The 27875-nt window shown below is 41.2% G+C and overlaps 3 protein-coding genes and 1 long non-coding RNA gene across 4 annotated transcripts; 2 read left to right on the forward strand and 2 right to left on the reverse strand.

Moving 5' to 3' along the window:
- The first annotated feature begins 72 nt into the window (after window positions 1–72).
- LOC107041336 (glycosylphosphatidylinositol anchor attachment 1 protein) lies at window positions 73–5997 on the forward strand. The gene is made up of 7 exons (XM_015261843.2): window positions 73–316; window positions 916–1290; window positions 2829–3037; window positions 3120–3340; window positions 3617–3801; window positions 3942–4254; window positions 4723–5997. The coding sequence occupies exons 1-7, from the start codon at window positions 175–177 to the stop codon at window positions 5159–5161; spliced, it is 1884 nt and encodes a 627-aa protein (XP_015117329.1). The 5' UTR covers window positions 73–174; the 3' UTR covers window positions 5162–5997.
- On the reverse strand, window positions 4659–6350 carry LOC114841367. The gene is made up of 2 exons (XR_003783105.1): window positions 6041–6350; window positions 4659–5196 (listed from the first exon to the last, which is right to left on the reverse strand). It is a non-coding gene; the product is annotated as an uncharacterized LOC114841367 (long non-coding RNA).
- Window positions 6018–13319, forward strand: LOC107041335 (xanthine dehydrogenase). Its single transcript, XM_015261842.2, has 4 exons — window positions 6018–6408; window positions 7933–8069; window positions 8143–12069; window positions 13165–13319. Exons 2-4 carry the CDS (start codon window positions 7944–7946, stop codon window positions 13207–13209), a joined length of 4098 nt encoding a protein of 1365 aa, XP_015117328.1. The 5' UTR covers window positions 6018–6408; window positions 7933–7943; the 3' UTR covers window positions 13210–13319.
- LOC107041337 (trafficking protein particle complex subunit 4) lies at window positions 13212–14894 on the reverse strand. The gene is made up of 2 exons (XM_015261845.1): window positions 14678–14894; window positions 13212–13808 (listed from the first exon to the last, which is right to left on the reverse strand). The coding sequence occupies exons 1-2, from the start codon at window positions 14850–14852 to the stop codon at window positions 13330–13332; spliced, it is 654 nt and encodes a 217-aa protein (XP_015117331.1). The 5' UTR covers window positions 14853–14894; the 3' UTR covers window positions 13212–13329.
- Window positions 14895–27875: the final 12981 nt, after the last annotated feature.

Raw genomic sequence — 27875 nt, forward strand, 5'->3', positions numbered from 1 at the left:
GATCGCAACGAAAAACCGAGGGAAATTCAAAGATTCAATCGACGCAGTCCATTGTAAATACAGTCCGTGTCATGGCGCCGGTGCTGCTCCTAAATATCGACTTTACGAGACGTTTGAGTTGACATATCTGGAGGTTAATTCGGGAACAATTAATAATCCAAATATATAGGGAGGATGGGTCTCCTGACGGATCCCAGAGCTGGAAACGCTGAGATGATAAAGCTCCTCTTGAGGTGGGAAAGAGCTCTGTGCTTTTTTATTTATCTCGGGGGAGTCGTGTGGATGGCGATGCTCGCCTCACCCATGTTCAATGATGGTGAGTTGTTCGTTCAAAACAACGTGTTTATACTATTTACATTATTCCAATCAAATCCAGGAATAATTGGCAATTATTTCGCAGGGAGTGATCAATTTAACTTGACATTTTTGGTAATTGTTAAAGTATCTCGAGAATGGGTTGTTCTAGGAAAAATTGTCACTAAAACTTTTTTGTTGATCTGGAAATTCTACACAAAAAGTTTCTTTTGAAATTTCTTCCCAAACCTCTTTATTACAAAGATATTCATCAATGAAATCTTGTGATAGATTTTATTGAAATGCAGTGAAACGAGCGGTTTTCAATCTACAATAACTCGACATCCGCGGAGTGAAATTCCTTGATTTTTTTTTCATTCTCAAGATACTTTTTTAAGCTTTAAAATGAATTTTGACTCATCTAAATCGTTTCATTTGGTCAAGAGATATTCACGCTTGAACCCAATTGGTTTCGCTCTAGTCTCTACTCGAGAATTTTAATTTGTCAATTCTTTATAGTAATAAATAATAATTAATGATGATTTATTTTCTATTACAATTGCCTCACTAGTGGCAGAATTTACACGACAATGTCATCAGTCTTACTCAAATAATTTTTAGGTACATACTTCTCGGAGAATGCTCTCCTCCCAGGTCTCGTGACGAAGGAGAGTAACCTGGAGCACACAGCTCGCCAGTACCACAGGGAGCTCGTCGACGAGATGAAGAGGTACCCAGACAACATGCCCTACGCCTGGATCCTCGCCAAGTTCAATCAACTTCATCTCGACGTCTACACCCACAACTTCACCCTGAATTACCCTTTCACAGGGCATCAGTTCACTGGGCAGAATGTTTACGGGATTGTCAGAGCCCCCAGAGCTGCCTCCACAGAGGCAATTGTCGTCAGTGTCCCCTTCAGAGCTGCCAACAGTGTTCATCCAACTACTGCACCGTCTATTGCCCTTCTCCTGGCGTTTGCCAAGTTCTGCAGGAGTAAGTAGGTTCATAATATCATTTTATTGACGACAACAGGGTGATTTTTTCTCATAAGAAATCATAAAAAGGAGATGTCACGTTTATTCCAAAATATCTGAAAGAGAAATCGCACACGGGGCGTTCTGTGCTACTTCAATTAAATCAAAAGACTAAAGAAGTCAAGACTGAAGTCTATGAAGACTCCAATGTAAGTTTTCATAGCTTTCGTCGTATCTCCTATTGATTCTCGAGGGACATGTCCATCCCTTTGCAATAAAAAAAATCCACGAAACACTGTAGAAATTTGTATACGTTGTTGATGAAGAAATAATTGAAATTGTTTAAACTTTCGGAAACCTTATTTTTTGGGGCATGAAATCGATTTCTGGTGAAATTCTGAATGTGAATAAATTTATTGCGATTCCGGCCAAACGATTTTTATGGTGGAAAATTGATTGTTCATAAATTATTTTTAAAAAATGCTCGTAATTTTCAAACATTGCAATTTTTTAATTATATTATCAAACTTCCTCCAAAAATAAACATTCTAATTTTTTTCTGATTTTTTAAATGTTTTCTAACAGTTCAAATTTGAGTAATAAAATCATCGTAAAATGTTCGAGAAAAAATACCCAAAGTACTTGGACATCTTTAAATTAATTTATTTCTATCCCAGAATATATTTTCTTGCTTCAAAAAATTATTTTTCTTGTCTTTAATAATTTTCAGGCAAAATAATTAATAAAGAATTCTGTTTCTGATGAATATATGCATTTTACGCAGAAATATCCATCCCTTTGCAATAAAGAAAATCCACGAAACACTATAGAAATTCGTATACGTTGTTTATGAATAAATAATTGAAATTGTTTAAAATTTCGGAAACCTTATTTTTTGGGACATGAAATCGATTTCTGGTGAAATTCTGAATGTGAATAAATTTATTGCGATTCCGGCCAAACGATTTTTATGGTGAAAAATTGATTGTTCATAAATTATTTTTAAAAAATGCTCGTAATTTTCAAACATTGCAATTTTTTAATTATATTATCAAACTTCCTCCAAAAATAAACATTCTAATTTTTTTCTGATTTTTTAAATGTTTTCTAACAGTTCAAATTTGAGTAATAAAATCATCGTAAAATGTTCGAGAAAAAATACCCAAAGTACTTGGACATCTTTAAATTAATTTATTTCTATCCCAGAATATATTTTCTTGCTTCAAAAAATTATTTTTCTTGTCTTTAATAATTTTCAGGCAAAATAATTAATAAAAAATTCCGCTTCTGATGAATATATGCATTTTACGCAGAAATATCCTTCAAAAACTAATAATACAGGAAGATTACCTCATCTCAAATGTAAATTATCAAAAAGATTGATATCCTACCATCTAAAACTATAGGAATTCGTATACGTGAAAGAAAATATTGATTCCAATCGACTTAAATAATAACGTGACGAATCATGGAAAATCTATCAAATTGTCTTCCATCTTGTTTGATGAAAAAACTGAAGCTGATGGATTTCACGAAATTCTTTTGCTCTATCCACAGAGCAAAAATACTGGGCGAAGGACATAATCTTCCTAGTAACAGAGCACGAGCAGTTGGGAATGCAGGCATGGCTGGATGCCTACCACGGTGTTGTCAGCGGTCAGGCTGATGTCCTGAACGCAGGTGATCTCGATGGACGAGCTGGATCCATCCAAGCTGCCATCAATCTGGAGATGCACGCCATGAAAGTCGCCTCGATCGACGTCAAGGTATCCTCAAGCTCTTCAATTCCCCTTAAATTTTCATGATACGATTCATGATCTCCATTGAGTTCTCACTGTCTTTGTTCAGATCGAAGGCCTCAACGGGCAGTTACCCAACCTGGACCTCGTCAACCTCGCCCAGAACGCAATAAAAAAAGAAATGGTTCGCGGAACCTTCCAGAAGCGATTCGACATGAGCAACAAATTCCCTCAATTCAAGAAATGGTCCCATCACTTTCACACTCTAGCCTCGATGGTCCTGACACAGGCAACTGGGGTGCCAACTGGAAATCATGGGCTCTTCCACAGGTAATTCCAAATCCGTTGAAAAATTCACTCAGAAAATTAAAAAATTCCAAATGCAGAAACAGTAAAATTTTTAAAATCACAGGGTTAAATTCTGTTTTATGCAAATCTTGAATTGATACATTAATTTGGTTATTGAAGATGTGTAGGATAAAATAAAGTTATAATTAGAATACAGTTACTTAATTATTAAACAAATCATTTCACAGGTAGAATACGCAGTGTATTAATAAATGAGTAAATTGACACACGTAAATCATGATGTAATTTCGTTCTCAGGTATGGAATAGAGGCAATTACTCTCGAGGGAATGGAGAAAACCGATCGTGGAGCTGAAGTGAACTTCGATAGAATCGGAAGAATAGTGGAGAGCATGGTTCGATCACTGAATAATCTATTGGAACGTTTCCACCAATCGTTCTTCTTTTATCTACTCGCTGCCACTGATCGTTACATCTCCATTGGTAAATCAATAAAAATATCTTTCCATCAGTCATTTAAATGTAAAAAATCTCTTTTTCAATTGAATATTTCAATTAAAAATATTGAGAAATGTTTTTACAACAGATGAAAAAAATTGGAGATGTTAAAAATATTTTTTCAGGCCTCTACATGCCCGCCCTGGTCGCCATAATCGGTTGCCTCTTCATAAAAGCCTTCTGCATGTGGTTAAAACACCAACAATCCACTGGAAACACCCCAGGGGACAGTTCCACTGAGTCTGAAGCCTTCGAAATCGGCTACATTGCCTCAGAGCTCCTCTGGTCCCACATCTTCGGAGTTGCAGTGATGAATTCCCCTAAACTGTTCGCATCACTGGGGTCACAGTATCTGCAGCTGGAGGCTGAAAATTCAGTTTACTATGGTTCCGCCTGTATCACAGTCCTGACACTGTCACGGTTCTTCTTCATGAAAAGGTAATTCTCCACCAAACAAATTAAATTCAGTAGCGAAGTGGTAAAACAATATAAGTCAATTTTGACTATTGACCAGTCTTCAATGAATATCTCGGAATCTAAGGGAGATAGCAAAATTTTTATTATAACCTTTTTTGTAGAGCCGATTCAGAGCTACAACAAAAGTAATTACGAAAATTCCGCTATCTCCCTCAGATTCGGAAATATTCCTTAAAAACTCAACTGGGAGATGGGTCGACTTAAATCGTTTTACCACTTAACTACTGAATTCATTCGACGAATTAATCCAAGTGATAATTAACGGATAAAAAAATAAAAATAAAATAAGCAATCAACAAAAATAACATTTAAAAATTGAACAAAAATAAATAAAATTATAAAAATGAAATAAAAATAATATTAAGTGAATGTTTAATCGATAATTTATTGGTAATTAATGAATTTCCTGTTTTTCCTTTTGTTTTTCAGACGTTCGAGGCAAGAGAATGTCTCTCTGATCTGCATAATAGCCCTCGTGGAGCTGGCAACAGGCCTCATGAGCATAGCAATGCACAATGCCTCACTAGCCCTCCTCGCAGGGATGCTGTACGTGCCAATTGTCCTCCTGATCGCCCCGAGATCCGACCCCTCAGGATCGAGGGGCTTTCTCTACATCTTCTGGACCCTTCTCCACCCCTTCGTAACCGCCTCCCTCGTGGTGGCTGGCTACACCTACTTCCACTTCTCTGAGGAGAGCTTCGGGAGCCTGATAGCGCGGAGCTTCGACGCCACCAAGAAGGCCCTCCTCTTCAGCATAATCGACTCCATGATCTATGGGAACTGGCTGTTCAACGTCACCGCCACTGTTATCCTCCCCATCTGGCTGCTTTTATCAAATGTTATAGCTAACGAGGCTGTTACGGATTAGGATTAGGAGTCGTCGAGGATGTCATTCGTCATCAACTGTAAATATCGCATCGGTAATCATCATTTAGGAAAGAGGGTCAAACGACCATTTTTTACATCTCGAAACGTTAATTTTACGAATTAATTAATCCATTGATTGATTGACTGATTGATTTGTTTTTCTTCTTTTGTACGTCTTTAATAATAACTTTAATTGAGAAATTTCAACAATTAATGGGTTTTCAAATCAACAGAACTCAATGTAAATGGTTTTTGCCGATTTAAAAGTCTCATTATTTTCTGAATGCATTCAAAAGTCTTATTCATCATCAACGGATAAATATTTTGGTGAAAGAAATTGTAGATTTTTTTTTCAACTAGTGCAAAACACATTCATTAAATTCAGATAAAATTAACACATGCCAACAATCAAATGATTTAGCTAAATATCTTTTAAAAATGACTAGTTTTCCTCTCACAAACTAGTCTCCCACGAACAACACTTGTAGCAAAAAATGTAAATACGTCAACATTACGCAATACTAGACGACTGAAACGTCTTTGCATCAGCAAGACTTCAACTTAAAATTTTTTAAATCTCTTGAATATAAAATTTGGAAACATGCAAAACAAATTCGTCAAATTGCCACAAAATGAAGAGATGTTAACAGTGAAATGATGTAATTAAATAACTTTCAAAAGCGTAAAAATTTTCCTCTTCCAAACTAGTCCCCCACGAACAGCGCTTCTATTAAAAATGTAAATACGTCAATAAGTATTTGTTATCTAATTTCGAAAGCCTCCAGGGTCACTTATGAAATATCTGACTCATGCCGTCTATATGCTAAGTAGTGACACTTTATATTGAGTATCGAACGGTCTCAGTCCCACAATTACTCACTCGTGGCTCACTCCAATCTGCCAAGTGATTAAAACAGTCGTTGGCTCCAGAGATTTTCACACGAACTGGATTTTTAAGAAATTATTCCATGGATTTGCATGCAAGAACGAGAGATTAAAGAGCTGTTGAAGTATATTCCTGATCGCATCATGGGAGATTACACGTGCGTCATACTATACTGTATCTCTCCCCCTCTCCCACGATAACCCCACGATCTTGGGCATTCACTGTGCACATCTCAGTGATTGATAAACTCTCGTGTTGCTGACATTCTCTCCGAAGCTCAAGGTATCTCCACCCATCTGTCGATGAGTTTTTGAGAGTTTTCGTTGGGAGCGACGCAGCTTTATTGGATTAGGAATTCCTGGGTAAGAGTGGGAAGTTAACGGTGTGAGAAGTCTGGGGTAATTTGGGCTTGGGATGGGAGCTGTGACGTCGAGGAGTAGAAAGATCTACTAGTGGTTGTTATCGTAGGATTTTTATGCTGTTATCAGTTGCTATTGCAGTTTGAGGGCTGGCTCTGGAATTTGTCTTTTCTTGCTGCACGGAGGGAAAACTACGCGCTTTTGACATTTTTTTTACGTCAGTTGAGAATAATTAATAAATAACAAATATACCGAATTTTTTTGTCTGCGAGGAGGGAAAATTACGCGCTTTTGACAATCGACTTTGAAAGCGAATTTAAATTTCTTTCTTTTAACTTTATTTTGAAAAATCTTTCTAGCACGTCTAATTTTAGAGAAAAAAATGTTAAATCGTTTAAGAATGGTTAGAATGAACAGTTTGAAAAAATTTGGACGTAATTTTTGCCAGAAAAAAAAGACCGATTAATGAAAATAAGATTTGTTCAGTGGATTTTATTTTATCTCAATTGGTTGAGTCAAAACGAGTTGAAAAAATTTCGAAAAAGTTTATATTTCATGATTTTTCACATTTTGATGCACGACAATTTCAAATTTATCTACACACGTGTGTTAACGTCGACTTGACTGAACATAAATTTTGGAAATGCCTTTTGGAAATGTCTTCTGTAAGATGACGTAGAATAGAAATTCGAAAGAAATGTTGCATTTATTTAAAACTTTATTAAAATTCGATTTCAGTAAAAATTGAGCCGAAGTGCACTGAAATCAGACGGAGTTTGTAATTTCAAGAAATGTTTGTAAACAGTATTTATAAAAGATTCAACTTAGTTCCACTCAACTAGAATTTTACACTTGTTACATCAGAAAAACTTAAAGTAAATTTTTGACAGCTAATTTCATTGCAAGGCCTTTCCCAACGACATTTTATCTATTACAAAAAAAAATCCTCAATCTGGTCTAGTTTTCTCACGTCACAGCTCAATTTATTTCCATTTATAATTCATTAAAAAACTGCAAAATAATTTAAGAGGCCTCGGGAGTAAAAAAAACTGCTGAAATCCAGGAAATACCTTGCGCCATGAATTTTCAGTCAAAAGTGAACTAAAAAATCTGAAAGATGGCTTAACAAAATTCCTCCTTTTATAGAAACCGAATGTAGTGACCTGAAAGTGTCCTGAATAGAATAAATAATTTTAAGAAATGTTTAAAAATAGGAGGTGGCACCGCCGCCATCTTCGAAGCCCCTTCCGACAGAGGGCGGGCCTATCATATCAAGATGGCGGCGAAAACTGTGTACCACCTCGCACTTTCGAACATTAAAAAAAATTATGTATCCGCTTCAGATAATCCTCAACTCATTCCAGTCAGTTCCTAGACGCGGAACAAATTTTTCAAGCTATCCTTCAGATTTTTTCACCCCCTTCTGGTTGAGAAATCATGGCGCAAAAATTTTCCCCCACTCCAATAGCTCTCTCCTTACTCCCGAGGCCCCTCAACCCCCAAAACTAATCTCCAATCAACTCGCAGAGTCCCACGACATGGGTAAACCCGAGGATGAAAAGGAAAAGCTGGACCCAATTCCAGACCCGATTTCCCTCGAATCCTCATCGCCTCCGAAGCCCCGGGAATCCTCCACCCTAGTCTTCTACGTAAACGGAAAAGAGGTAAAAAAAAACTCCCCAGTGACCCCTCTAAACTCGTCAAAACACCGCTGACATAACGATCGTAAATCCCCAGATAATCGACGCGGACATAAACCCAGAATGGACGCTATTGTACTACCTCCGAACGCGGTTAAGACTAACCGGAACAAAGCTAGGTTGTGCAGAGGGCGGTTGTGGCGCGTGCACAGTTATGCTCTCGAAATTCGATCGCAAGCGCGAGAAGATAGTCCACCTAGCGGTGAACGCCTGCCTCGCCCCGATCTGCAGCGTCCACGGGCTATCGGTCACAACGATCGAGGGCCTGGGGACGACCCGAACAAAGCTCCACCCGATCCAAGAGCGCTTGGCCAAAGCCCACGGCTCGCAATGCGGCTTCTGCACGCCCGGCATAATAATGTCGATGTACGCGCTCCTCAGAACGACCCCCAAGCCCTCGATGCACGACCTAGAGGTCGCCTTCCAGGGGAACCTGTGCAGATGCACGGGCTACCGGCCCATAATCGAGGGCCTCCGGACCTTCACCGAAGAGTGGGAGCGCTCGCAAATAACAAAGACCCTAGACTCGGGTCAGACAACCGCTTGCGCAATGGGCGACGCATGCTGCAGGCGTCAGTTCACGTCGGAGCCGACGGAAATATTCAACTCCAAAGAGTTTAGGCCTTACGACCCCTCCCAGGAGATCATCTTCCCGCCGAGGCTAAAACTCCGGGAGGACCTCGATCGGGAGTTCCTGGTGATCAGGGGCAAAGAGGTCACGTGGTACCGGCCGACGAGCCTCGAGGTCCTCCTGACGCTCAAGAAACAGTTCCCGGAGGCCAGGATCATCGTCGGGAACACGGAGGTGGGGGTTGAGACGAAATTCAAGCACCTCGTGTACCCGATCCTCATCCAGCCGACCCAGATACCGGAGCTCAGAGAGGTTACCTCCGGTCCGGGGTGCGTCAAAATCGGCGCTAGTGTCACTCTCATCGAAATGGAGGAGGCGCTGCGCGAGATAATGGCGGCCAGCCCGGAGTACAAAACGAGGATCTTCTCCGAGATCATCAGCATGGCCCACTGGTTCGCTGGCAAGCAGATAAGAAATGTCGGCGCCATTGGCGGCAACATCATGACCGGAAGTCCGATCTCCGACATGGTGCCGATTCTAATGGCGGCCAAAGCGAGGCTTAACCTCTGCAGCTTGAAAGATGGCCGCCGACAGGTGCCCCTTGACCACACGTTCTTCACGGGGTATCGAAGAAATGTTGTGGGGTCTGAGGAGGTCCTCGTCTCCATCGAAATCCCATTCACAAGCAGATGGCAATACTTCATTGCTTATAAACAAGCCAAGCGGAGAGATGACGACATAGCCATCGTCAACATGGCGCTTAATGTTGTCTTCAAGCATGAAACGGATGAGATTATGGAGGCGCACATAGCGTACGGCGGTGTCGCCCCGACGACGAAGTTGGCGGTGAAGACCTGTGAGAAACTCGTGGGAAAGCACTGGAATTCGGAAATGGTCGAGTCAGCTTATGCGTCTCTGATCGAGGAATTTCCGTTGCCGGATTCCGTTCCAGGGGGGCAGGTCCTCTACCGCAGGTCCTTGACCCTCAGTCTCTTCTTCAAGGGCTTCATTCACATCCTACAGCGTCTTCAGGCGGACATCCCCGGTCTTTCGCCGCTTCCGGAGAGGCTGTCCTCCGCCGCGGAGACGTTCGAATACAAGCCCCCGAGGAGTTCTCAGTACTACCAAATCGTCAAGAAGGATCAGGACCCGAAGGACCTGATCGGTAGACCCATCGTCCACGCGAGTGCCTTCAAGCAGGCGACGGGCGAAGCCATCTACTGCGACGACATCCCCCAGTTCCAGGGGGAGTTGTACATGGCTCTGGTGATGTCCACAAGAGCTCACGCAAAACTCCTGAAAGTCGATGCATCGCTGGCGCTAGGACTCGAAGGGGTCGTCAAATTCTACTCGGCTGAAGATATCCCTGAATACAACAACTGGGTGGGACCGGTGATCCATGATGAGCAGATATTCGGGAGGAACAAGGTGACGAGTCAGGGCCAGATCATCGGGGCGATCATCGCTGGTGACCAAGCGACAGCTCAGAAAGCGGCTAGACTAGTGAAGATTGATTACGAAGACTTGGAGCCTGTCATCGTCAGCATTGAGGACGCGATTGAAGCGAAGTCATTTGTCCAGGGTACCCCCAAGAGCATCAGAGACGGGGATATTGATGAGGCCTTCGCAGGCGCTGACCACGTCCTCGAGGGTGAGGTCAGGATAGGCGGACAGGAGCACTTCTACCTCGAAACCCACGCGATCCTAGCTGTCCCCAAGGAGACTGACGAGATCGAGCTGTACTGCTCGACCCAGCATCCCTCAGAGATCCAAAAACTAGTAGCTCACACCCTCGGCATCTCGATAAATCGAGTTAACGTCAGGGTGAAACGAATGGGCGGAGGTTTTGGCGGGAAAGAGTCGCGGGGGATGCTGGTGGCGCTGCCGGCGGCGCTGGCCGCATGGCACCTGCAGCGACCGGTGCGGTGTATGCTGGATCGGGACGAGGACATGATGATGACGGGAACGCGGCATCCGTTCATGCACAGATACAAAGTCGGGTTCACGAAGGAAGGGAGGATAAAAGGCGCGAAGATCGACATCTTCTGCAACGCCGGATGTTCGATGGACCTTTCCGTCTCAGTTCTGGAACGATCGATGTTCCATTGCGAGAACGCGTACAAATTCCCGGTGACTCACGTGACCGGGACCGCCTGCCTGACGAACCTCCCCTCCAACACGGCATTCCGCGGGTTCGGCGGACCGCAAGGAATGTTCGTTGCGGAGAACATCGTGTGGGATGTCGCCAATTACCTAGGGCTGGAACCAGCCAAAGTATCTGAGTTGAACCTCTACAAAGAGGACGATCTCACTCACTACCAGCAGAAGCTCCTCAGGTGTCCGCTAGAGCGATGCTGGCAGCAGTGTCTCGCCCAGTCGAACTACCGCCTCCGAAAATCAGAGGTCGATCAATTCAACAAAGCGAACCGCTACCGAAAACGCGGTATCGCGGTCATCCCGACGAAGTTTGGAATAGCTTTCACTGCCCTTTTTCTGAATCAAGGAGGGGCTCTGGTTCACGTGTACACGGATGGGTCCGTGCTGATCAGCCATGGGGGGACAGAGATGGGTCAGGGGCTGCATACGAAGATGATACAGGTGGCGAGTAGAATCTTCAAGGTCGATCCGAACAAGATCCACATATCTGAGACGGCAACGGACAAGGTTCCGAACACCTCAGCGACAGCTGCCAGTGCGGGGTCGGACCTGAACGGAATGGCCATTATGAACGCCTGCAACACGATAATGGCGAGACTCAAGCCCATAATAGATGCTCATCCCGATAAGAAATGGGAGGAGTGGGTGTCGATCGCCTACTTCGAGAGGATCAGCTTGAGTGCAAGCGGCTTCTACAGAACACCTGATATCGGCTACAACTTTGATAAGAACGAGGGAATGGCTTTCAATTATTTCACGTATGGTGTGGCCTGCAGCGAAGTCGAGATCGATTGTCTCACGGGGGATCATCAGGCCATCAGAACGGACATTGTGATGGACCTGGGGGACAGCTTGAATCCGGCCATCGATATCGGTCAGGTTGAGGGGGGCTTCGTCCAGGGGCTTGGGCTATTCACCCTAGAGGAGATGATTTACTCCCCTACTGGGACTCTTTACAGCCGTGGACCGGGGGCCTACAAAATCCCCGGCTTCACGGATATTCCCCAGGAGTTCAATGTTTCTTTGTTGAAGGATGCACCCAACCCCAGAGCTGTTTTCTCGTCCAAAGCCGTCGGGGAACCCCCGCTTTTTCTGGCCTCCTCGGTTTTTTTCGCCATTAAGAATGCGATTCAAGCGGCGAGGGAGGAAACTAATGCGCCGAGAATTTTTAGGTTCGATTCTCCCGCTACTTCTGGGAGGATTAGGACGGCTTGTGAGGATAATATCACTGGCATGGTAATTCATATTTTTATTTCATGCACTAGCTGTGTTTTCAGGACGAACAAACGACGAACTAACGATTCCTTATGAGGAGCAAGTAAAATAAAGCCTTTTTTCATGTATGACGGGCTATGTAGCCCCTCTTGACATTAAAAAAATTAATTGTTTCATTTGTTCCTCGTAAGGCAGTCGAGCAGAAGGACAATGGAACTTCTGGGTATGACCAGGAGGAACCTGAGGGTGGCGGTAGGCCTCCTTAAGGGCCACGCAGCGCTTAGGGCTCACTTGTACAAAATGAAGCTGGCCGAGCTGGAAGACTGCAGGCTATGCGAAGGGAAAAGGGAGGACGCAGCGCATATTCTGTGCGAGGGCCCCCTGTTAGCTATTCGTAGATATAAAAACTGGGGCTAGGCTTTTCTGGAACTAGCTGATTTAAACGAAGTGTTAGTCAACAGCCTTATTAGCCTAGTGAAAGGCACAGGGCTGAGGCTGATGGACTGACCGGGGAAAAAAGGCGCAAGTTACAAAAGATCGTAAGATTTAGGTGAATCTGGGCGTATCAATCGACCAGTCGCATATATATCTTCATCTACATCTGTTCCTCGTAAGAAATCGTTTGTCGTTGTTTGTTCGTCCTGAAAACACTGCTGTTATCCTAAATAACTTGCATTTTACTAAGACGCATTTAGCGATAAACACAGTTTTATATTAATTGTTTAGTAGTGGATTGGTCCAAGCCTTTCTCACGCACCTCAGTCCCTGGGGAGGGGCCCAACAAATTTCCCCACAAATTCCCCACAAATTTGGTTACGTAATACTTGAATGACTCCTGTTTCGGAAATAATTATCGGTGTTGATTTTTGGAAGGTTTTAGGATTGGAGAAGGTTTTTGAGAAATGAAAAAGAATATTTTACGTATACTTGCTTGGCACGTATCACTACACAAATTGTTATGGGATAATTAATGACAATAATAATTAACATTGAAGAATAGAAGAGCAGTAATATCACATCTTAAAAAGAATGAAAAAATGAGATATTAAGGAGGGATTCAGCTATAAAATGAAACCAGCTTTCCCATAACTTGACTATTACCATTCTCTGTTACAGTTTCCTGTGCCTGACGTCACGAAAGCATGGAACAAAGTCGCCTAAACTAGATAAAATCTTGGAATATATTTTTTTACAATTAAAGAGACATTATTTACATCATTGTGTTACAAAATAAATTCAGATGTATAATATATTATAACGAGCTTTATAAACCTATCGATATTAAACACTGCTTATCCCGGACTTCTCCACAGTCTCCAAAAGCGTCACCAGATTTGTCTCGAATAGTTCGCATCTGATGGGCATCTCCAGGGAGTAGAAAGGGTTCTTGAGGGCGTAATCCGCGTAGAGCTCGTAGACTCTTTTAGTCAGGATCTCCATGCCAGGTTGGGAGGGCTCTGCGACGACCATGAATTTGACACCAGTGAGGGTCTGGTAGCAGTAGAGACGGAATGTGTCGGCCTCGAGGACCTCGATCCCAGAGGATCTGGGCTCCGGGCTCAGCTGGCTGGCTATTGCGAAGAGGGGGTAGAACATCGAGGCGAGGAAGATCTTCTCGTTTGTCGTCATCTTCGCTCGACTGAATTTCAGGGTGATTGGGAAGTTCTGGGGGTCCTCCAGGACCTCGAGAACGTCACGACCGTCTTCTAGGAGGGTTCCCGCTAGGGGGGCACCGTTTACCGACATCAGGACGTGGCCAACTGTGGACAGGCACGTTAATTGACGTAGTTAACGTTCTATTTATTAAGGAGAAGCCATTTGGGGGGGGGGGGATTGACCCATCCAGAGCCACAGGTTCTGTAGGTTTTGCCTGTACGTTCTTTTAGTGATCATTCTGAGGGGGTGACAAGGCTGCGGATTTTTTTGGACGAATTCGAAAACTATTGAAGTTGGACACGTGAAGATTCGAATATGGACTCTACATTTGAAATCATCAAACACGTATTTTTTATTTTTTTGAAAATTAGGCAGTAAAGGGTGCAGCAGTGAAAAGCCTAGAAATTTCCAGAATTTTCTCGAGATTTATTGAATTTTTTTAGAACATGACAGAATGTTGCTCAGAGAAAATGATCGATTCGTGCAGAGATTTAATTTTGGGTATTTCTTGAACCTTTGGGAATACTCGAGAATTTTTTTTAACAGACATTAGACAAATAATTTTCTCTTTTGTTATGATGAATTTTTAACAAATGTTAATTTTCAAATATAAAAATAAGATGCACAAGAAGGGAATTGATTCTCACAGTATTAATTTCACAATTTTTATCATTTGTCAATATTTTCATCAACAAAAATGACTATTTTTTGCTCGATAAAGTTTATCAATCCTCCACAATGTCTGATCTATAAAAAATATTGAGGCAATTTTTTTTTTTAATAAATATTTTCCTGTCGACCCTTTTTTAGAGAGTGGGCATGAATCAACATCACGAAAAACCTCCAATTTTCATAATAATCGCGACGAAATGAAGTTGAACATGACATCAATTTATAGAAATAACTAACTCAAGGATCACAATTAATTAAATTAAGTTAGATCATTATAAATTGTAAAATGAGGGGGACTTACCATTGATTCCATCTCGTTGTCCAAAGGCAACAACGACTTTTTTATTTTCGTAAATTAATTTAATGTCCAGAGGGTAATTAAAAACCCTCTCGTGCTCGATCTTTGGGACATTGTGATCGTGATTGAATATTAATCCACCGGATTTCGAGACGATATAAACACCGTATATCACCATTTTAGTGTTGGGCTATAGGTTATGGTAAATTTGTTTGACAGTTCGTACTGGTTCGTACTCCCCCTATATGAGGCGAGTTCCCATGAAGAGTTCGTCATCAATAGGCGGTTAAACGTAAAAATGGCTCCGAAATACGAAATATTGTTCATCACTCTACAATTATTTCTGCCCACTATGAAGAGCAATAGTGAGAAACGTAAGTATTGCAGAGAATTTCTTTATTCAAGCTGAAGGTTCAGACGTTGTGAAGAGATTTGTGCTCCTGAATTAGCAAAAATTGCATCGCGGACGGACTTGGATCACTGCAAAGTCTCGCAGTTTGGGACGGAATATCGTGGAAGGGCTCATGAGACTGCGGGAGGGATTAGATGTCAGTCCTGGCATGGAGAAGGACAAATACACGACGTGAGAAAAAAAACTGCATTCATCAATCAACATTAAGATATTCCTATTCCTCTCGACAACGAATAATTACAAAAAAAATGACGGTTATTTTTTTTTGACGTTGAAATTCCCCACAAAAAATATCTTCTAAATTTTTTTCGCAATTTCTTCATCAATTTTCAATGATTGATGCAATAGTTGATAATTATGTTTTAGTTAATAATGGATTGTTCACTTGTTGATCATAATATGATGATTGAAAGCTTGAATACATATCATAAAGTCTAGAATATTGATTCCGAATCACAGAACGTCACTTTACGCACTGAGTGATGAAAATTTTTTTTTTTATAATTGTCTAAAAAATGCATTTTTCAGGCAACATTTCTATCCATTTTCTATTCATCTCAGCAACGAGTAATTACAAAAAAAATGTCAATGAATTTTTCTTGTAGTTGAGAGAATTTTCTGCAAAAAATATCTTCAATATTTTTTACTCAACTGTTTCATCAATTTTCAATGATTGATGTAATAGTTAATCATTATGTTTTAGTTAATAATGGATTGTTCACTTGTTGATCATATGATGATTGAAAGCTTGAATACATATCATATCATTAGGCCCGATAAACCGCGATTCGGTTTTCGGGCCCAACGACATAAAATATCGTATATCACACGGCGATAAAAGTATTATCTGGCGAATGTGAGTTTATAATCCGAGCCGAAGGCGATCGCCTTATGACATAAGATACTATTCCCTCCCACCAAAAGGTTGATCCATCCATAAATGATGGCGATTTCCCGGAACGATCGATGCGCCTGGCGAAAAATTACTGTAGAAATCCGACTGGAGACCCAAAAGGTCCTTGGTGTTACACCATGGAGCCCAGTCTCATCGATGACGAGTGCGGAGTACCTCTCTGTAACTTCGGAGGTATCTCTCCTCTTCCTCCGCACGGAGAGAAATATTCAATAAAAATTACATATCTTTTCCGTAATTCCGGAGTGAAATGTGGTTGTATGAAATTGTACGGAACTGTCACAGAATTTTTCCGTCGTTTAAATTTCCTGAATCGATTCCCTAATCGGTGAGCGAATTGTGAGTTCCGTAATTTTTACTGAAGATTTCTCTCCGTGCACTAATTTCCAGTTTATCTTCACAAGATAAATCTCCCATAAGTAAAGGCAATTCATTATCAAGAGTGTAGAATCACTGGCGGTGGAGCGGAGTACGGCGGCAGTCGTGAGATCAGTTCCTCCGGGAAGAAATGTAAATCCTGGAACAAGAGGCACAAAACAGTCAAAGGGAGCACTGAAAAATTCTCCAACAGGGATTTCCCAGATTCATCCAAGAGGAAGGCGAAGCATTACTGCAGAAACCCTGACGATGATCCTGGGGGTCCCTGGTGTTACGTGGAGGAGGAGAATTATGAACTTGTTGAGAGAGAGTACTGCGACATTCCGTTCTGCGATGACAGGGATTGTCTGGTTTACACTAGGAATGCCTCTACCTATTCAACTATAACTTCCATGAACTCTACAGCTGGGAATATGACGGTCTGGGTGAAACTGTGGGAGCCGAAGGATGAACTCAAGGTGTGAGACATAATTTTGTTGTAATGTAACGTTTTTGCGACACGTGTAACGTTTTTTCCTAGACGTGTTACGTTTTTGCGACACATGCGATCCTTGTCACACTTAAAATCACGAAACAATGTGTCTCAGTCTCGTATCCCTAGAGTGTGTAACGTTTTTGCGTCACGTGTAACGTTTTTCCGACACGTGTTACGTTTAGCGTCACGTCTGAGCCTCGCGAGAAATCACGAGATGTACCCCAGGGGGGGGTGTAATGTTTTTGCGTCACATGTAGCGTTTTTCCGACACGTGATACGTTTTTGCGTCACACTTGAGCCTCAAAACCCGAAAAAACGTGAGCATCTCCATCAGAGCCTTCGATAATGTTGACAAAAAAGATTTTTCTCCCAGGGTGAAGCTCGATTACTATTAACCCTCCTACCAATCCCCACGTCCCCAAAAATCATCGCTGACGACTGGCGAGCAGGTACCGAACTCTTGATCTCCAACTCCGGCTCTGGCCAAAGACACCCTGGTTTCACTGTAAGTTCCCCTCAGAGCAGTCGCCCAATGCGAAAAATCACGGAAAACATTCATAGGGAGACGGTGACCTTGAGCCAACGCCCAACATCCTCCTGAGTTCGAACTGGACGGGATTATCCATCACCTGGGGCGGTGGCTTCATTTCCGTGAGCCTTCAGGGCTCCGTGAAACCAATATTCCTCGACGAATATGGAAAGAAGAATACCATATCTAGCCTTCACGAGAACAGTTTCTTTTATTACGGGCTCACGGGGACGGGCGTCTTGTGGAGCACGGACTACTGTCTCCAATCGTGCGAGATTCATACGACTTATGGCACGGACTTCATTCGAGTCTGGCCATTTCAGCAGAGCAACACAACTTATGATATTAATTTTCAAGTGCGCGCTAGCAAGAAAGTCCTGTTGAAGCTGTACGAGAGTCCGGGGAAGGTCTACCCCTGCTTCACGGTGAAAATTATTTCCTCAATCTGTAGAATTAAATTTCTGTACTGATGTCGTAAGACGAGTTAATTTTCTTCAAGCATTATTACGGCATTTGCTGAAGCGATACGAATCAAAAAGAACTACGAATCGATTTTTTTCCATTATTTTATTCATTTGGACAGTGCTTTTTCTCTCACGCAATGCGATTATAATTTTCTTCCAACACTTATCAAAGCAATACGAATCAAAAAGAACTACGAATCGATTTTTTTCCTTTTTCATTCATTTGGACAGTGCTTTTTCTCTCACGCAATGCGATTATAATTTTCTTCCAACACTTATCAAAGCAATACGAATCAAAAAGAACTACGAATCGATTTTTTTCCTTTTTCATTCATTTGGACAGTGCTTTTTCTCTCACGCAATGCGATTATAATTTTCTTTCAATACTTATCGAAGCAATACGAATCAAAAAGAACTACGAATGGAATTTTTTAAAATTTCATTTTCGTTCAATTTTTTACAATGACTCAATCATTCCGCAACTTCACCACGGATTTCCGTAAAAAACTCTCAAATTCCATCACCCCTGACTCAATCCACCCTCAGATAACCTTCGAAAACAGTCAACTGGTGACCCTGACCTACCAGGAATCCTCGAAATCCGTTAAGCAACAGTTGCAAGAAGTCTCGAGCTCAAATCTCCTAGACTTCTGGACGTGGAAGCACTTTACACTCTCCACCTTCGGCCCTCACCTGCGTCTATTCTCAGAGAAGCATTACGGAAATGAAGAGATCCTTTACGCAAAAGAGCACGTCTTCAGCACCCTGAGGTGGTTCAGCGTCGGCTCAGAGAACTCCATCGCCCACTGGGCGTTATTTTGCACACCTGGTGAGGAGGATGTAGTGGAGAAGCCATCCCCTCCCAATTGTTTGTCGAACCCTAGGGATTATTTGTATCAAGGATCTCAATGGATCAGCCAAGAAGGTCGACCCTGCATCCCCTGGAGTTCCAAAGACGTAAATTGATCGTCAATCATGAACCGACAGCGAAATCCAATTAATCGAAAGTTCGTCCCTAATTTTCAGATTCCAGAGGAGGACAGAAAAAACAGTTTATTCCCCGAAGGATCACTCCTGGGGGCCTCCAATAAATGCCGTAACCCGGGCCATGATCTCAAAGGCCCCTATTGCTACACAAATTCATCTTCAGGACTGGAGAAGAACTACTGTTCAATCCGCGCTTGTAGGTCTTCAGAATGCAGAACTGCTGGGACTGCCAACGACTACATCGGCGCACTCTCCGTTACCCGATCAGGTCGCACCTGCGCACCCTGGGTGATCGATGAAGATGGGGGACAGCTGATAAAACCTGCGGGTAGACAAATACCAGAAAAAACTCCCTCAACTCTCGCCTCGAAGACTGGACGACAATCTTTGGTCGAAAAATTGAAGGAGCCGAAGTCGGGTGAGGACGTCCTCTCCTACGATAAGGCCGGGGCTAGGGTTCTCAACAATGAATTTGTGACGGTCGATCATGACTCGAGGAAGTGTAAACCGAAGAGAGAGATTTCGGAGGAGGACAAGAACAAGGTTTTGGCGAAGATGGATAAATTGGCGGACGAGTTTTATGGGAGGACGAGACCTTCGACAGAAAAACCGACAGAAAAATCTGTCGTTGACGAAGGGAATGATGAAGATGATGTGTTGGTGACTTTGTCGAAGCACCCACATGACGTGCCTGAAAGAAAATCATCGTCATCGACGGAAAAGGCGACTTCTTCGACAGCAAAGTCGACTCATCACGATAAAGAGGAAGAGAAGAAGAAGGTTTTGGAGAAGATGGATAAGTTGGCGGATGAGTTTTTCGGGAGGACGAGGACATCATCGACGGAGAAACCTACAGAGCGATATCATCCTACTGATGAAGATGAAAACTATGACGAAGATAACGTGTTGATAACCATGCCGAAGTACTCACACGATCTTCCTGAAGGGAAGTCATCTTCAACTACCAAGAAGTCAACTTCTTCGAAACCAAATACCACAGAACAATATCATGTTGTTGGTGAAAACGAGGACTATGATGAAGATAACGTGTTGATAACCATGCCGAAGTATTCACATGACGTGCCTGAAGGAAAGTCATCGTCATCGATGGAAAAGGCGACGTCTTCGACAGCAAAGTCGACTCATCACGATAAAGAGGAAGAGAAGAAGAAGGTTTTGGAGAAGATGGATAAGTTGGCAGATGAGTTTTTCGGGAGGACGAGGACATCATCGACGGAGAAACCTACAGAGCGATATCATCCTACTGATGAAGATGAAAACTATGACGAAGATAACGTGTTGATAACCATGCCGAAGTACCCACACAATGTTCCTGAAGGGAAGTCATCTTCAACTACCAAGAAGTCAACTTCTTCGAAACCAAATACCACAGAACAATATCATGTTGTTGGTGAGAACGAGGACTATGATGAAGATAACGTGTTGATAACTATGCCGAAGTACCCACATCATCTTTCTAGTGAAGAGCCATCTTCGTCAACGGAAAAGACGGCTCCCTCAACAGAAAAGACAACATCCACCACGGAGACGTCCTCAGAACGACATCACGAAGCTGAAGAAGAGAACGATGAGGATAATGTGTTGATAACCATGCCGAAATACTCGCCTGACCTTTCCCCATCGACAGAAAAGCCAACCCCCAGTCCCAAGAACGAACGCCCGAGAAGACCGAACGACGGAATAATCCGCGAACACTTCAACGAGACCCTCTTCCCCGAGCAGAGTGCCCGCAACGCCAGCAATTACTGCCGCGACCCATCTCGAAACATCGCGGGTGCCTGGTGTTACACGACAGACCCAGAAGTCCCCCAGGACCTGTGCGACGTACCCGATTGCGACGAATCGGACGAGTGCATCTCGTTAGTGAGGGGACAAGAAACGAAACGTAAATTTTTCGTCTTCCCCGAGCATCGGTCCGAGGGCTTGCGCTTCTCCCTGAAGGCCTGGGAGCCGGACAATCCCGATTCTATAACATTTACGTTCACTGCTGATGAGGGACTCAAGTCGAGGTACATATTGAAGGTGGGGGCGATGGACAACGAGAAAGTTTTGTTGTATCGACAGGGAGAGGAAGGAGGTATTCACAATTAAATTAATTATGGCTAATATTCTCGACTAGCCAAGTTGACCCTTCGCCTTCGGAATCCGCTGACAATTGGGATGATTTTGGGACTAACCCAAAAACGCAAATTAAGCATTCTCACGATTTTCAGAAACTAAGACAGCCATGCACGTATGAAAAAATCGCGTAGAAATTTTCGATATGGATTACGTATAGAAATTCTATAGGATTTCCGTATATGATATTCGGATATTTCTCTACGAATATTTTCTATACGAATTATTTCTATACCTAAATTGTTACATAAATTTTTGTTTTCATAGGAAAGATGTCTAAACGCTCCAGAAATAAATGTAGAGAAATATCGCAACTCCATACGAAATGTTTCTATACATGTGGAAGCGGGTCGTATAGGATCAAACCTATAGAAATCGTACAGAAATAATTTGTGTAAAAAATATCCGTATAGAAATATCCGAATATCATATACGAAAATCCTTTGAAGTTTGATGATAATAAACTGGCCTCAGCGGTCTTCAGCAATTTTAATCAATGATGGGGAAAAATAAATAATTAAAGAATTTTGTTTGATGAACCCAACGTTTCGTCTTCCAGGGAAGACCTCATCAGGGGCTTCTTTAATTATTTATTTTTCCCATCATTGATTAAAATTGCTGAAGACCGCTGAGGCCAGTTTATTATCATCAAACTTCAAAGAATCTACATCTCTACGGTCAACAAATCTACTTAAAATACGAAAATCCTATAGAAATTCTATACGCGGTCCGTATAGAAAATTTTTATACGATTTTGTCGTACACGTGTGGAGCCTAAGGGGAGTCCGCTGACAATTGGGATGATTTTGGGACTAACCCAAAAACGCAAATTAAGCATTCTCACGATTTTCAGAAACTAAGACAGCCATGCACGTATGAAAAAATCGCGTAGAAATTTTCGATATGGATTACGTATAGAAATTCTATAGGATTTCCGTATATGATATTCGGATATTTCTCTACGAATATTTTCTATACGAATTATTTCTATACATAAATTGTTACATAAATTTTTGTTTTCATAGGAAAGATGTCTAAACGCTCCAGAAATAAATGTAGAGAAATATCGCAACTCCATACGAAATGTTTCTATACATGTGGAAGCGGGTCGTATAGGATCAAACCTATAGAAATCGTACAGAAATAATTTGTGTAAAAAATATCCGTATAGAAATATCCGAATATCATATACGAAAATCCTTTGAAGTTTGATGATAATAAACTGGCCTCAGCGGTCTTCAGCAATTTTAATCAATGATGGGGAAAAATAAATAATTAAAGAATTTTGTTTGATGAACCCAACGTTTCGTCTTCCAGGGAAGACCTCATCAGGGGCTTCTTTAATTATTTATTTTTCCCATCATTGATTAAAATTGCTGAAGACCGCTGAGGCCAGTTTATTATCATCAAACTTCAAAGAATCTACATCTCTACGGTCAACAAATCTACTTAAAATACGAAAATCCTATAGAAATTCTATACGCGGTCCGTATAGAAAATTTTTATACGATTTTGTCGTACACGTGTGGAGCCTAAGGGGAGTCCGCTGATAGTTGGGATGATTTTGGGACTAACCCAAAAACGCAAATTAAGCATTCTCACGATTTTTAGAAACTAAGACAGCCATGCACTTATGAAAAAATCGTGCAGAAATTTTCTGTATGGATTGCGTATAAAAATTCTATAGGATTTCCGTAAATGATATTCGGATAATTCTGTACGAATTATTTCCATAGATAAATTTTTACATCAATTTTTGTTTTCATAGGAAAGATGTCTAAACGCTCCAGAGATAAACGTACACAAATATCGCAACTCCATACGAAATGTTTCTATACATGTGGCAGCGGGTCGTATAAGATCAAACCTATAGAAATCGTATAGAAATAATTTGTATAAAAAATATCCGAATGGAAATATCCGAATATCATATACGAAAATCCTATAGAAATTCTATACGCAGTCCGGATAGAAAACTTCTATACGATTTTTTCGTACGTGACGCTGCTGTCGTTGAGTGTCTTCAATAAAGTCAAACAGTTTCTGAACGGAAATTGGGCTCAAGTGTCACCGCGAGACTCCTAGGCACGCAATAGGCAACGTAGTCAACGTCTAAAGAAACTAAAATTCGTTCAGTATCGGGAAACTAGAATAAAATGGAGAATATTGTCCTGAAAATAAAATAACCGATGTATCGACTAGGTCCACACGTCACAATTGATGTTATCTGTTGTTCGATCCACCAGGTGTTGAACTAGTAAAAAAGAAGACACTTCCCCATTTATTATACCTCGGAAAATGGAGCAGTTTCATAATTAAAATCCCACGAGGAAAAATCCAAATATTCTATGAGGAGTCACCGAATGCTCTATTCGAGTGGGAGGATCCGGACCCAGCGCAGGCATTTCTCCCAGTTTACTATTCGTACGCCAGCGAATTGGGAAACACTATAGGCGTCTCTTTCGGCTGTCTATCGAGTGAGTCGAATTTTCGTGGTAAAATTGATTGACTTAATGTCGCTTTGATGAACGAATCTAGGATGTCTCGTGGAAAATACTCAAACCGAGAGATTCACGAGGATAATTCCGATAAAATCGTCGACCCAGAGGATCGAGCTGATGATCAGAGCAGAGGGAGTTGTTTTGGTTCCATTGTTATTGTTTCCGGCCACTCCCGGGTATTCTTCACATTTAATTCTTCGTGATGATTAACAATTATCCACTGCCTCGTCGAAAGAGAGGCAAAAAAACATTATTATTATTTTATTATTATTATTTTTAATTAAATTATTAAGAATAATTATTAAATTCATTAATAATTAATTATTAATTAATTATTTATTAATTTTAAAAATTAATTATTAAATTATTTTTAATGATTAAATTAAATTAAATTTAGAATTGAATTGTTGTTCCATTCGCACCAATTAACAATCTGAATTATCATTCTATCAATTCTACCATAAATTACTTCCATTTTTGGTCAGATATTACGCAGTGACTCTCGGTGAGCTAGACGAATGGATATTCTTCATCAAGAATACTTACCCGAACGTACAGATATACCACAAACAAAAGGCGCCCCATCGCGTGTTCACCAAGGACACATGGACAAACATCACGATAATGTAATTCCGTTCTTCTCACTTGGATTAATTTACCAATTAAATCAATTACCGGTTATAAATTATTACGCTGATGAATTTTCCGAGCAGCTGGTACAACTCGACCATCGACGTTTACTGGAATGAAACCCTGACATTTAATTACGTCCACATCCATCCACTCTTGTTCTATTTCTTCTCATTGGGAGTTGATAAAGGTGGATGGGCGACTTGGACAGCAAATTGCTTGCCCCCAGGTAAGAATAGAAGAAATACGCGCTTTCCAATGGTATTTGAGACACTTCGTAATTACATCAGTGGGATTTTCACATTATATTCGATGTGATTTCTCCATCAGGACAATTCGCGTCATTTTTGGGGACATCATTCCAATCCAGTGGGCAAAATTTAAGTCTTTATATGCTCCACGAACTTTCCGCATGATTTTATCATATGATGTAATATGAAAGCGTTTATTTGAGGCCTAGGATAAAGCCCCACAATGAACACACTATTTATTTAGTGCTATTAATTTATTTATATTTAATTTATTTATTTTATTTTATTTATTTATTTAGTGGTACTAATTATTGTAATCATCACTCATGAAAAAATGCAATAGAAAACCTAGCAAATTCGCTAGAAAATTCTCTTGGAATTCTATTGAAAACTACTTGAAAAAAACACGCGGCATTTTCAAATTCTTCAGTGACATAATTTCAAATTCTTCAGTGGTAAATTTTTTTTTCACGTCATATATATATAATATAGATATTTCACATGTATATATATCATCGGTGAAATTAATAAATTCTGTCCTTTTACGGAGACCGATTATTTAAAAAATTGAAGATAATTAATTGAAAATGAAAAATTCTTTATAGATTCTTTTACTCTACTTCGCTATTTACTTCAATCATTAGTCGAATTCTCTTTGATTCATTATCAATATTTATAAGGTATTCATGAGAAAATGACATTCAATGAATTCCATTTCTTCATTTCAACAAATGAATAGATCAGCGCGCGCCTAGATCTTGTATTAAATAATAATGTAAAAAAACGTCAAGACATCGACGGCGACCCGATAGACGGTGGCTGGTCCGAATGGAGCCCGTGGGCGTGCAGTGCGAGTTGCAACGGTGGAGTAGGTACCAGGAAACGCTACTGCAATAATCCCGAGCCAAACATTAAAGGCGAGCCATGTATGGGCCCGAGTGTAATGACAGGCAAATGTAACACCATATTATGCGGTGATATAACGGAGGATACGGTCAATCTAATAAAACGAAGAGCCCGTCTAAATCACACATCCATAATCATCAAAGAGGGCCAAAGCGTCATAATTCCATCGGATGCAGACGCGATCGAGATTATTACCCGGGAGTCGCCCGATTCCGATATCAATTGGTCCCATAATGGTATATTCCTCAATCCAGATGAAGAAAGAGTCCAATTAGTTGATCACGATATAGGTAATAAATGCCAGGAGAAAAACTTGTTGAGACTGATAAACATCATCGGGAATTTCAGTTTATTAATTCACTTGATATTTATCCGTTTCACCCAGTGATAAAACGAAGTGAGGTGAATGACTCGGGCGTCTACACGATAACTCTGCATCGAGTTGATGAGACGCATATGATTCTTAAACTTGTGAGTCTAGCTGTGCTGCCTGTTAGGAACATCGTGACACTCCGGGAGACTCTGCCCATGACTGCTGTCTGTCACTGCGTTATTATTGGCTACTTGTATAATGATCTCAAAGTATCTTGGAGTATTAATAACAAAATGTGGAAGGATTATGGAACAACTCAGCCAATCTCCGTCAATGTCGATCTAGTACCTGCACTGAATGGAACTCATCGCGGCATGTGGAGATGTGTTGTCAGGCAGGACGACTTGGGCTTCAATTGGACGACTAATGCGATATTTGTTAATGTCATTGGGCCGCCTAATTGGAAGACACATCTCATGGAGGATAGACTCACTAGACCGATATTTGGGTGGATGCCAAGTGAGGGCTTCGTCGCGGCTAGTGCGCTTATTATTTTTCTGGTCATCACGTTGTGCATCATTGCGGGGACAATTGTGTACCTGAGGTCAGCGGGGATTTGCTACACTGAGAAAAAAATTTTCCAATATCTGAAACATAGTTTCTTGAGACAAGTAAATTTTCTTCAATTGCTTAATTCTCTCAGGCATCTCAACTCACATGACCCGAGAAAGGCCTCATCCTTTAAAATATTCTTTTACTCGAGTATGATTTTGTCGCAAATGAACTTACTTAAATCGCGTAGAAGAATCGTCAATCTTCTAGTCTTTGTCATTTTCATGATTTTTTCGTTATGCACTTCCAATATTGCAATATGTGAAATATTCATGACGTAAAGCGGAACGATAGTGATGAATGAAAATTTATTCGAGTTCCGAGTTCCTCTCAAGAAAATATGTTTCAAATATGAGAAATTTTTTTTCTCAGTATATGAGCTCCACCCAAGTTCTAATGATTGTATGGAATTTTGCAGGTTTCAGAAGAGCTTGGAAGGGGCGATGTCTCCAGGGGTGACGAGGAGACCGAGAACTGCGGAGAGGGTCAAGCCTCATCAGGGGAAGGAGAAGATTTCGACCCGGAAAAAGGTTTTTGATCAGTTTCAGAAGCTGTCGGATCGGAAGAAGAAGAGGCCCGAGAGGGAAAAGTTACTCTCGTCAGACGAATAAGTGCGACAGTTCGTTAATGGTAACATGCAAATCCTAGACATGCCAATACATGTCATGTCATGTGTTCATGTATTGAACACTACAATACATGATTGTCAGAAAAAAATTGTAGCGCACCGATGGGATTCGAACCCTTAACCTTCAGATTACTAGCAAGCTCTTCAACTTTTTTTTTTGCTTAACCATGTTTTTATTCAAAGTTACAGCAGATTATTTACAGTTATATACAGCTATTTACATAAAAAAAACAGATGTAAAAAAAATTAATGAAATATCTTAAAATTTTTAAAAAATAAACTATGTTCACTTAGTGACTCTCGAGTTTAATCTGGTTATCTTTTTTAATTTGATGTTTTCCATATCAGTATTTATTTTTATGAAAAGAAAAAAAATGTTTTTTGTGCTCCAATCAGTAGCAGATATTATTTTATATTTAATGATATTGCGCTGAAAAAAAAGCTAGCTCTTTAACCATTTGAGCTACCGAGAGTTACCACATTTACCATTGATTTTGTCATCCTCACAACATTTGGTTGTTACTAATTAAGCAATGTGTCATTTTCGACAGCAATTAAAACAGTCAAACAGCCTCTTCAATACTCCCATCCAAATGACCAAGTCATCGCACCCCGGAAAAATGTCGAAAAATTAAAATCGAAAGCCCTGAAACCAGACACCCAGTAGTTATCCAACCAGAGTAGTTTGATCCCTCGTATCCCCCTCCCATCGCCTATCCCCTTTCAAAACGCATACAAATGTCCCTGTTCACGACAGCCTTAAAACCCCAGTGACCACTCAAACGAGGAAAATATGGAAAATATGGTGGAATAAAAGCCGCGACGAGTTTGCGAAACGATCAAAGAAGGAAGACGACGATGTTACAGTGCCGAAGAGCCGGAGGAGGATGGCGACCGGGAAGAAAGGGGAGTGCAATCCGGCCTCGTATGTAGTTGCGCTCGTTGGAAGGCAGGTTGGCAGGCGATCGTTTTCGTACGAAAAGAATAAGAAAGAGGATAAAAGGGAGAAAGAGAGGATGAGAGAAATAAAACGTGTTTTCAGACAGGTTCTATGGCAATTGGT

This window comes from Diachasma alloeum, unplaced genomic scaffold, assembly GCF_001412515.2.
Source record: "Diachasma alloeum isolate Michigan unplaced genomic scaffold, Dall2.0 Dall_scaffold_00362, whole genome shotgun sequence".
Lineage (NCBI taxonomy): Eukaryota > Metazoa > Arthropoda > Insecta > Hymenoptera > Braconidae > Diachasma > Diachasma alloeum.